This window comes from Oncorhynchus clarkii, chromosome 11, assembly GCF_045791955.1.
Source record: "Oncorhynchus clarkii lewisi isolate Uvic-CL-2024 chromosome 11, UVic_Ocla_1.0, whole genome shotgun sequence".
NCBI lineage: Eukaryota > Metazoa > Chordata > Actinopteri > Salmoniformes > Salmonidae > Oncorhynchus > Oncorhynchus clarkii.
This window is the reverse complement of record NC_092157.1, coordinates 36,014,739-36,027,166: the sequence shown is the minus strand read 5'-3', so window position 1 is coordinate 36,027,166 and position 12,428 is coordinate 36,014,739. Positions and strand designations below refer to the sequence as shown.

Here is a 12,428-nt window from a genome sequence, read left to right as displayed (position 1 = left end):
TGTAAACTTCCGACTTCAACTGTATAATTAATATATCATGTTGCTTTGACACCTAGTCGTTGCAGACATAACTAGTTTAATAGGTTTAAAATTAAACAGGTCCAAAGTACCCAGGGGGCCCGGGGCCAAACTGACAATTTAACACACTGCCACAGATTCAACAGTTTTATCAGGCCTACATTTCTCAACTCAATGGCGTTGGTGGCTAGAGTATCACCATGGGATTGCAACGTTGTGGGTTAGATCCCTGATCGAGTCCTACAAAGTTCTTATCATTGGGATACAATGTTGCAAGTTTACAAGTATATTATTGCACCAATTTCCAGAATGTTTTTTTCTTCCTAAAGGCATCCATTTTACTGCAGAACCCATAAAACATTGTAGTGTAGTATCTTGAGGATACTGTAAAAATATTCCATGTAGGCTAGTAGTTTGTCTGTGTTTTGAAGTTTAATTAGCTGCTACCTTTATAGTTTGGACTTTTGTTTCTTCAGCAACCCTCATAGGCCTACAAACTACGCATTCAACTGTGGTGAAGGTAGGCAACAACAACAACTTCCACGCTGATCCTCAACACTAGGGCCCCACAAGGGTGCGTGCTCAGCCCCTTCCTGTACTCCCTGTTCACTCATGACTGCATGGCCACGCACATCTCCAACTCAATCATCAAGTTTGCTGACGACACAACAGTGGTAGGCCTGATTACCAACAACGATGATTCAGCCTACAGGGAGGTGAGGGCCCTGGCAGAGAGGTGCCAGGAAAATCACATCTCCCTCAACGTCAACAAATGAAGGAATTCAGGAGACAGCAGAGGGAGCATGCCCCCATCCACATCAACTGGGCCGCAGTGGAGAGGGTGAAAAGCTTGATGTTTATCAAATGGTCACACCACACAGACAGTTTGATGAAGAAGGCACAACAGCAAGTCTTCAACCTCAGGAGGCTGAAGAAATTCAGCTTAACCCTTAAGACCCTCACAAATTTCAACATATGCACCATTGAGAGCATCCTATTGGACTGTATCACCGTCTGGTATGGCAATTGCATAATCCGCAACCACAAGGCTCTCAAGAGGGTGGTGAAGTCAGGCCAACACATCACTGGGGGCACACTGACGGCCCTCCAGGACATCTACAGTACAGCATCCGGTGTGTCATGAGGGCCAATAAGATCATCAAAGACCTCAGCTGTACTCTCCATTTCTATTCATATACTGTCCATTCACACCATTATATAATATACACTACATGGCAAAATGTATGTGGACACCTGCTTGTCAAACATCTCATTCCAAAATCATGGGCATTAATATGAAGTTGGTCCCCCCCTTTGCTGCTACAACAGCCTCCACTCTTCTGGGAAGGCTTTCCACTAGATGTTGGAACATTGCTGCAGGGACTTGCTTCCATTCAGTCATAAGAGCATTAGTGAGGCCGGGCACTGATATTGGGCGATTAGGTCTGACTCACAGTTGGCGTTCCAATTCATCCAAAAGATGTTCGATGTGGTTGAGGTCAGTCAAGGCCAATCAAGTTCTTCCACACCGATCTCGACAAAACATTTCTGTATAGACCTCTCTTTGTGGACAGGGGCATTGTCATGCTTAAACAGGAAAGGGCCTTCCCCAAACTGTTGCCACAAAATTGGAAGCACAGAATCGTCTAGAATGTCATTGTATGCTGTAGCGTTAAGATTTCCCTTCACTGGAACTAAGGGGCCTAGCCCGAACCATGAAAAACAGCCCCAGAACATTATTCCTCCCCCACCTAACTTTACAGTTGGCACAATGCATTGGGGCAGGTAACGTTCTCCTGGTATCTGCCAAACCCAGATTCGTCCGTCGGACTGCCAGATGGTGAAGCGTGATTCATCACTCCAAAGAAAGCGTTTCCACTCCTCCAGAGTCCAATGGCGGAGAGCTTTACACCACTCCAGCCAATGCTTTGCCCACTGACTGCAAGCCAGGCCTAATTGCCCAACATCAGTGCCCGACCTCACTCATGCTTTTGTGGCTGAATGGAAGCAAGTCCCCGCAGCAACTTTACAACAACTAGTGTAAACTAGCCTTCCCAGAAGAGTGGAGGCTGTTATTGCAGCAAAGGGGGAACAGTAACCGTTTTATAAAATCAATAAGGCACGCGAGTCAGTGCTGTATCTTGAATACAGTCACATGTAAATGGGTAGTCCATTTTGTTAAGAACGGACGATCATATTAATGCCCATGATTTTGGAATGAGATGTTCGATGAGCAGGTGTCCACATAATTTTGGTAATGTAGTGTATATACACTTACCGGACAGTTTATTAGGTACACCATCCCTTTCACAAAAATGGATTGCTCTTACATACAGTGAGTCACGTGGCCGTGGCTTCCTGTATAAAGCAGACAGACAGGCATTGAGGCATTCAGTTACTGTTCAATTTAACGTTAGAATGGGCAAAACTAGTGACTTAAACGACTGAGCGTGGTATGATCATCGGTGCCAGGCACGCCGGATCCAGTAACACAGAAACTACCGCACTATTAGGCTTTTCGCGCATGAAAGTGTCTAGTGTTTCCCAAGAATGGTGCGACAAAAAAAAATGCATTCAGCGACAGTCCTGTGGGCGAAACCGCTCGTTGATAAGTGGTTGAAGAATGGCACGAACCGTGCAAGCTATCAGGCGGGCCACAAACAGACAAATAATGGCGTAGTACAACAATGGTGTGCAGAACAGCATCTCGGAACACACAACTCGTCGATCGTTATCAAGGATTTCCAGCAGACAACCACAAAGAGTTCCACACCTATCAGCTAAAAACAAGAAAAATCTGAAAAACATTGCCTGGTCCGACAAATCCCGGTTCCTGTCATGCTGATGGCAGAATCAGGATTTGGCTTAAGCAGCATGAGCTCATGGACCCATCCTGCATGGTGTCAACGGTACAGGCTGGTGGCGGTGGTGTACCGCTGTCCAATCTGCAGCAACTGTGTGATGCCATTGCGTCAGCATGGACCAACATCCCTGTGCAACGTTTCTGACTTGTAGAAGCCATGCCCGAAGAACCCAGGTTGTTCTGGAGGCAAAGGGAGGTCGTGGTATCAACAGTACAGGCTGGTGGCGGTGGTGTACCGCTGTCCAATCTGCAGAAACTGTGTGATGCCATCGCGTCAGCATGGACCAACATCCTTGTGCAATGTTTCTGACTTGTAGAATCCATGCCCGAAGGGAGGTCGTGCTGTATTGGCTGTCACAGGAACATTATGCCTGCAAACAGTTCCATCTGAAAACAATCACTCCACCGCCATAAGAATATCATGTTCATGTCTGAATCATCTCTTGTATTTAATCTCAATTTGCGCATTATTTCCCCTCACTTCCAGCCTAGCATTTAGTTTGGTACAGCGCCTGTCCCAATCTCGGAAACAATGTTTAACTTTTTCATTTCAATCTCTGTAGTACCATACATAGAGTGAACGGTGCCCAGACGAGATGAGACAACTTTTTTTCTGAGCTAGGCGAAATCACGCATCAACGTCATTATCATGGACAAATCGAAGTAAATGCCAATAGGGAGAAAAAAAACCTCTAACGAAAATGTGGTAAAAATGTCATTCCAGGTTCAATGTTTGGCGTGACAGATTTATCTGAAGTTGGTTAGCTAGCAAGTGACAAGAACATTATCCAGCCTGCATAGCAAACATTTTGTTTACAACGGACCACCATCCACCTGCATTGCAACTATGCAATGTTATGTTGGTAACAGTAACCGTTTTATAAAATCAATAAGGTACGCGAGTCAGTGCTGTATCTTGAATACAGTCAAATGTAAATGTAGTCTATTTTGTTAAGAACGGACGACCAGACCTTCTGCATAGCAACTATGCAAAAGAATGAGCAACATTACCAAAATAACTAACCAGATGTGTGTCCAGACTAAATATTCTAGTGGAAGAATTACATTGTATGAATTGACTTGTGAGTGAGTCAGAACGCGCTCGGGGTCGTTCGTTACCTCTGAGCGTTCAGAGCGCACACTGGACGCTCCGACCGAGGAGTAGGGTTGATCCGTCAAGACACAAATAAGAGAACTCTGACCATTTTACTGAGCTGGTTAGGCTGTTTCCATGTTAAATAGAGCGTTATTGACTTTAACTGTGCTGCTGGTAACAATGTAATTGACCCCCCCCCAGTATACTTCGGTTGCAGCTAGAAACATAAGCATTTCGCTGCACCAGCTATATACATCTGCTAAATATGTGTACACGACCATTACAATTTGATTTGTCTACCTATAATTAATGACGTCGAGAGTAGGTGGAGGAAGTTTAAATTTGGTGCCGACCCACGTGTGTGGTTTGGTTTCAGGCAAGGCGGGGATGGCTTGCTGTTGAACGCTCAGAATCGTATGCTACGAGAGCAAAGCTTTCTGGTATTCCCTCATTGTTTTTGATACAAGCCGAGGTTCTCGCTGGATTCTCTCGGTCAATTTTTTTTTAATGCAGCTTGCTGTCATTTTCTCCAACGTTGTCGAGCGATGGAGAAACGCCCATCTGCAATAATTCTTCTGACCTTCGCCTCCTCTGAACACCGAAGCGTATTCCTTGGATCCAGCGATGCGGGGAGCGTTCTGACTTTGATTGTCAGTTGAATTGACATTTATTTAACGTGAAGTGCCTACCTACAATCTATTCTACCGATTTAACGTAATATTTTAAATAATCACGACTGAAGCAGATGCCCCTGGTTCTGTCACCCCTGCTATACTATGTTGGAATTTCCATCTCTCATTCCATATTGGCCTCTCATCAGCTTTCTGGTGCCTATGGCTATTACCAATGTAGCCATCGACCTCGGTGAACAGGTAGGTCGGCGGCATCAAATTGACATGAGACAGCGATATTTGCATAGGATATGTGCTAGTCGGTAGCCAACATTGGGGGTTGAGGCAAGAGTGACGGATGAACGTCAACAATTAGCTAGATGTCAGGCTCTGTCAAAACACGGTCCGGATAACTTCTATCGCTTGTTTGATTTGACATGAACTAAGCATTCAACGTAGTACAGAATGTTGTATCTATCCATCAGACCACCACTAGTAGTGGCCTACAATTCAAGAATTTGATCAATTCATTACAGGCACGTGTATAATTTAAACGCCGGCAGATGGCGATATTGAGACGGGTCATTTTACCGTCCAAATAAATTATGGAGCCAGCAATACATTTCTCCATTCAGGCTGCATAGGCGTCGATTTCCTCAACTTTATTGAATGGATAGATGGCGGGAAAAATATGCTTACTTTATGAAACACTGTTTTCCACTACCATGCTAGTGACAAAATGCTAATCCCGCCTATACTTTCTTTGGATTGGTGGATACATCTCATTATTTGAATACTTTTTTGAATATTCGATGAGGGTTGTTGATTTCAACCGCATGTATTCAATGGAGAAATGCAACCATACTAGCCTCATAACATGAATATGCTTAGTCATCTCAATACAACTCCGATAAAAGTGTTTTTTTCCCCCACAAAGTTGCGGGGAAGTCACGTGGCCTACTTATATCAGTACTCCTAACAACGTATGCATTAGGACATTTATATTCAATTAAATACATAGTAAATAAGCAATTCATTTTTTGGCGGGGACCAAATTCGACACAGCATTGACCTCCATACAAAAACGTGCTTGGTGGGTGAGAATTATTTTGTTTTTAAAGTGTTAGGAGATTTAGGTTAAGGTTAGGAAACGGGTTAGCTAAAATAGTCCCAGACATGACGCCAACATTTCTTGCCACAACCAGGCCTGCCCTGAGAGTAGTCTTGGTTTCCACCAATGCGATGCTGCCACAGCATCAGGCATAAAATAAACATAGCCCATGGTCTGGTAGTTTAAACCTGATTGGTTGAACAGATATACAACATCCGGGATTAACGTTAAACCACTCTTGCATGGCGGTGGAAAATTGTGTTTCATAAGGAAAGTAAGCATATTTCCCTTTACAGGAACATTCATGTGTCCTTTTTTCTGAGGGTTGGGAGAATATTCCATTACTTCCCACAGAACATGGTTGCTATATTCTCAGAATATAATTGATATTAATGTTATAGACGCGTTTCATGGGAATGTTGTTTCTCCCCCTCAAAAAATGTTTTCATTACACATCACTCCTTGTGAGGCCCTGATTGGTGAACCACTGATCCATTCAGTGTTTTGTCTGTTGGCAAAGTTAGGGACACACACAGTTCGATTAATCCCGCCCGGGTGCCCGTGTAGGTGTTTTGTTTCGGATGAAAGTTGAATGCATTCTATTTGGAACCTGGCTCCCTCCCGGGCGTGAGTCAGGTGCCCCGCGAAGTCGGCTCAAAACAAAATTGACGTAATTAAGCATGTGTAGCAATTACTAGGATTCTGTGTTTTCTCATGCAAAAGGGATTGCTTTTGATAAAAACAATTTATCTGCCTTCCCAATGAAAACTATACATAACTAAATGCAACATGCAACAATTTCAACGATTTTACTGAGTTAAAGTTCATATAAGGAAATCAGTCAATTTAAACAAATTAATTTGGCCCAAATCTAGGGATTTCACATCATTCAGAATGAATTTTTCTCCACAAAAGGGCTTTATTACAGACAAATACTCCTCAGTTTGTAGCGATAGGTGTGGAAGAACTTGACTGGCCTGCACAGAGCCCTGACTGGCCTGCACAGAGCCCTGACGTGCTTCTACACCTGCATTGCTTGCTGTTTGGGGTTTTAGGCTGGGTTTCTGTACAGCACTTTGAGATATCAGCTGATGTACGAAGGGCTATATAAATAAATTTGATTTGATTTGACTGGCCTGCACAGAGCCCTGACTGGCCTGCACAGAGCCCTGACTGGCCTGCACAGAGCCCTGACCTCAACCCCATTGATCACCCTTGGGATGAATTGGAACTCCGACTGTGAGCCAGGCCTAATTGTCCAACATCAGTGCCCGACCTCACTAATGCTCTTATGACTGAATGGAAGCAAGTCCCTGCAGCAATGTTCCAACATCTAGTGGAAAGCCTTCCCTGAAGATTGGAGCTGTTATAGCAGCAAAGGGGGACCAACTCCATAGTAATGCCCATGACTTTGGCCATGTGGTGTATGAAGAAATAAAGCTAGAATCTTAAATGTTGTAGGTGCACTGGTGTTCCTAAATTCAAATTCCAGGTCGCACAGCAAAATATTTAGGCGCATATGCTAATAAAATTGCCCCACTGTAGAGCTTTGGTGGCAAATACCAAATAGCCTATTTGATTTTTGAGTTGCGACTGTCAGTGAAAAGTAGAGGCACAGCCAGGCATTAGTGCTGTGAATTGCCAGGGACCTCACAATACGATGTTATCACGATACTTAGGTTCCATTGCGATATGTATTGCTATTCTCAGTATTATTTTGGGAATCGATATTGTGATTTTATTTATTTATTGCGATTCGATTTGCCAAACATATTGCTCACCATGTCTGCCGCAGAGGGACGAGCCATGAGAAAGAGTCCGAAATCTAATTAACTCATTATTTAAAAAGAAAATGGAGAAAAGGCCGGTAAAGGCCGGTAGAGTTTTGGTGCCGGTACAGCAAACTAGCGCAATTTAAAAAATCAAATCAAATGAAAATCAAAATGATACGATAGTCAAAAATAATGTCCCGCGATGTAACTATTGATCCCCCATCACTACCAGGCATATTGCAATATTTCAAAACATAATTGCTGGAAAACAGTTTGGAAAGCAAATAGTTACTGCTGTAAAGAGAAGACAATGAAAATACTAATATATCTGTTATCATAGTTCTCAACTAAATTTAGCGAACAGAATAGCCTATCTTAATGGCACCAGTGGAGAGAATTGGCTGAGTGTGTGCATATTCACTCTTTATCATTGTTGGGTCAGTGCCTGTTGAAAGTTTGATTTTGGACAACAACTTCCTCCTCCAGATTAGATGGATGTCATATTGTATTTGTGTCTCCCCTTCTTGACTTAACACATCTGAGTGTCGCTGCACAGGTCTCTCCAGAGATCTTCGATCGGGTTCTAGTCCGGGCTCTGGCTGGGCCACTCAAGGACATTCAGAGATTTGTCCGGAAGCCATTCCTGCATTGTCTTGGCTGTGTGCTTAGGGTCGTTGTCCTGTTGGAAGGTGAACCTTCGCCCCAGTCGGAGGTCCAGAGCGCTCTGGAGCATGTTTTCATCAAGGATCTCTCTGTACTTTACTCTGTTAATCTTTCCACCGATCCTGAGTCCCTGCCATTGGAAAAATATCCCCACAGCATGATGCTGCCACCACCATACTTCACCATAGGGATGATGCTAGATTTCCTCAGGACTTGGCATTCAGGCCAAAGAGTTCAATCTTGTTTCTCATGGTCTGAGAGTCCTTCAGATGCCTTTTGGGAAACTCCAAGCTGACTCATGTGCCTTTTACTGAGGAGTGGCTTCCGTCTGGCCACTCTACCATAAAGGCCTGATTGGTGGAGTGCTGCAGAGATGCTTATCCTTCTGGAAGGTTCTCCTATCTCCACATAGGAGCTCTGTCAGAGTGACCATCGGGTTCTTGGTCACCTCCCTGACCAAGGCCCCTCTCCTCCGATTGCTCAGTTTGGCCGGGCTGCCAGCTCTAGGAAGAGTCTTGGTGGTTCCATTTAAGAATGATGGAGGCCACTGTTCTTGGGGACCTTCAGTGCTGCAGACATTTTTTGGTACCCTTCCCCAGATCTGTGCCTCGACACAATCCTGTTTCGGAGCTCTACAGAAAATTCCTTCAACCTCATTGCTTAGTTTTTGCTCTGACATGCACTGTCAACTGTGGGACCTTTATATAGACAGGTGTGTGCCTTTCCAAATCATGTCCAATCAATTGAATTTACCCCAGGTGGACTCCAATCATCCTTGAAATGTTTTTACAACTTGATCAATGGAAACAGGATGCACCAGAGCTCAATTTCGAGTCTCATATCAAAGGGTCTGAATACTTTTTTAAATATGGTATTTGTTTTTATTTTTAGTAAATTGGCAAAAAAAATCGAAATCTGTTTTTGTCATTATGTGGTACTGTTTATAGATTGATGACATTTTTTTTATTTAAATCCATTTTAGAATTAAGCTGTAACGTAAGAAAATGTGGAAAAGGTTAAGGGGTCTGAGTACTTTATGAATGCACGGTATATGCATAATCTATAAAGGCTTCATAATTCATAAAGGTAATTTTAACTGACTGATTATCTCATAGAACAATACGTAGAAGATATCTTAAGCGTCTGTTAACCTCTGACCTTATTTTTGGCGTTTATCCCAAAACCCTATTCTTTTCTCATTCTTTTTCACAAATAGGGATAGCTTAACAAACCAGAGGTAACTAATTTCTGGGTTTTAAGGACTTCAAACTGGCAAGCTCCACTGTGATATCTAGAACAGTGAATGTAAACTAAAAAGCCCTTGCATTGTAGCATGGATCTAGGACAGTGAGCAACAGATGACCACTATAACATGGAAAGAAGAGTAGCTTTTTGTTGAATGAGTGGTGACTGATTTTAATTATTAGTAGATGTATTGATCTACTTGTGCATCTTTGTGGCTTTGAGAAGGCCATAAGGCACACAGAACTAAAGCCCAGTTCAGTGGAGATCTTATGAATATCATATCCCCACACCAGTGACCCACAGCAGTCCCAGTCATATGACAGATGACAGGCCTACTCATACTAGCTGGTATTCTTGCCTAGTCCTAGTGGGCAGTAGGAGTCCAAGCGTGCGTCCCAGAAGAGGTTAGGATTATGCATGGCGTAATGGCCGTGTGAGCAGCTATGAATCGTACCAAGCTCCCTTCTATGGAAAGCGGCAGCTGCAGATGCTCTCTGGAGGCAAAGCTAAATGGAAATAATGTCTAATTCGCCTGAATGACTCAGTTTATCAGGATCAGGACAGGGTATAAAGTGTTTTTAGCATAGAAATAGAATGAGTTGAATGGGCTTTGAGTTTGGAACCTGACTGGTAAATTCATGGGTACACTCGCAATGACTGCCTGGTAATGTAGAATATTAATTACAATTATGCTAACTTAAGTTGCTCTTGGAATGTATTTTTTTTGTATTGTCAATTAAGTTTATTAAATTAATCACGGAACAGATTGATAGGTACACATCCTGCTTTTACGTTCTGCTTTGCTACTATGGGTACATTTGCAATTTCTGCCAGTCCACCCATTGTCATCATTATCTTTAATGGGGACGCCTGTTCTATTCTTTCTATTTCTATGGGGTTTTACATATTTCCACTTGCATCCATTATGTATAGGCAAAAAAATATAGGGTATTATATTGTCTCCTATGCAGATTTTGTTACAATATTTCAGAGAAATTAGGACAGTAAATGTTTTGGTGATACCCGTGGTACATTGTCTGATATACCATGGGATTCAACCAACCAGCATTCAGTTTACAAACCACCCAGTTTATAATTAAACAATAAGGCTTGAGTGCGTGTGGTATATGGCCGATATTCCACGGCTAAGAGCTGTTCTTATACTAGACCCAATGCGGAGTGCCTGGACATAGCCCTTAGCCGTGGTATATTGGCCATATACCACAAACCCCCGAGGTGCCTTATTGCTTTTATAAACTGATTACCAACGTAATTAGAGCAGTAAAAATACATGTTTTGCCATACCCGCTGTATATGGTTTGATATTCCACAGATGTCAGCCAATCAGCATTCAGGGCTCGACCCACCCAGTTTATAATTGTAAATAAATCCCATTTGCGCATGTGCATAACTGATCAATCCGACAGGAGAGTTTGAGTGATAAAACTTGGACAGAGGATCTCAATCTCTGTGCAAGAAACACTTGGACAAACTTCGAAAAACAAATGTTTGGCTATTTTCTGGCAGTTGTGCTGTTATTATGTGGCAGACGTTAAGATTACAAATGTTATATATGGCTCATTTGTTAGATTGACTTGTTATTTCAATAGGCATAGGCTACTGACTAAAATCATCTGTGTTTTATAATTGCAATTCAACTTTGCTATGGTTTGCTGAGCAAGATGCAGGTATTCTATATCCCAACATCGAATTTCAGGGAAAAGTCCACAATGAAACTGACATTAAATTTGGAGAATGATACATTTATGATAGAGCTGTGACCAGGATCAGAATTGAGAACTTCAAATTTAATTAAGTAAACAAGGCCATTTAATAATTACATAATAACACATGGCTATAACAACAAACTGAAGTTATAGGGTATTTATTAAATCTGTTTGCCAGCTCCAGCCAGGTAGGCAACACAAGTGGACACATTGATTTGCATTGACTCCGGTGATATCTCTATTTCGACATATATTTATTGTATCAAATGGTAGGCTACAGTAGCCTGCAATGGCATTGCAATTAACAGCCTACTTGATTGCCAAAAGATGCAAATGTGTCATTCTTCACGTTTAATGTCAGTTTCATTGTGGACTTTTTCCCCATAACAGAAGCACACAAGGGAGTTCTATAAATTCCGTTTCAAATTTCCACTCGCGCAACCCTTGTTTCATGAGGTTTCCCAAAGGAAAAGTAAACATTTGAATGCAGTTTACTTTAAACCACCTCAGAGTGAATTTGTCTAAAGCACTCTAGTGCACCTGAAGTCGTCTTCCAGAGCTTTGTCGCCATTACAGTGCTGAAATAGCAGCTGCATCTTCTGATTTACATGGACAAGATGGACCTGATCAGCAATGATACTCTGAAACAGCCCTAGATCTTCCCTAAATTGTAGTTATGTGAGTGAGTACGTGGCTGCCAGGGGAAGAGGGCCGGGAGAGGAGTGTCCTGCAGGTGTGTGTAGTGGCCTGGCCAGTCATTTGTGGTTCATCTCTGTAGCCTCAGGCCTTTGGCTCTTAATCTGAATCTCTCACCCAAGCTCGCTACCTCTTCATTGTCACTGTTGAATGTCCTTCTCTGATCCCCCTTTCCTCAGCCCATGCCACCACAGACAATAGCAACACCAGTATCCTCGGCACCACTCATTCTGAAAGGACACCTCTTCAGAAATGATCTACGATGCTCAGATTACCAATGGTTAACTAGGGAGCTAGGATATATCAGGTAGCTAGCCATTTACTGTCACAGCAGTTCATCAATAGGTCAATAAACACTAACATAGTCACAACAATATTATAATCTTATTTCTAAAATAGAAATGGAGAAATGTCACTATCTTGGCGTTCTGGCCGTGATTGGGAGTCCCATAGGCAGGCGCACAATTGGCCCAGTGTTGCCCGGGTTAGGCCGTCATTGTTAATACGAATTTGTTCAATTGACCAAAGTTACCTCGCTAACTCCTCAAACCTGATTTGTAGTATACCCCTCAGGCTAATGCATACTGGTATGAATGATGGTTGTATGATGCTGAACCTTGGGGCTA

At 42.7% G+C, this 12,428-nt stretch overlaps 1 protein-coding gene across 1 annotated transcript in view; it reads left to right on the top strand.

Annotated features, from left to right (window-relative positions):
* Positions 1 to 4,595: 4,595 nt before the first annotated feature.
* Positions 4,596 to 12,428, top strand: part of LOC139420730 (progressive ankylosis protein homolog) — a 33,063-nt gene continuing 25,230 nt past the window's right edge. Inside the window, exon 1 of the mRNA XM_071170960.1 lies at positions 4,596 to 4,849. Coding sequence (XP_071027061.1) covers positions 4,754 to 4,849 — 96 coding nt within the window. The 5' untranslated portion in view covers positions 4,596 to 4,753. The remainder of the gene's footprint in view (positions 4,850 to 12,428) is intronic.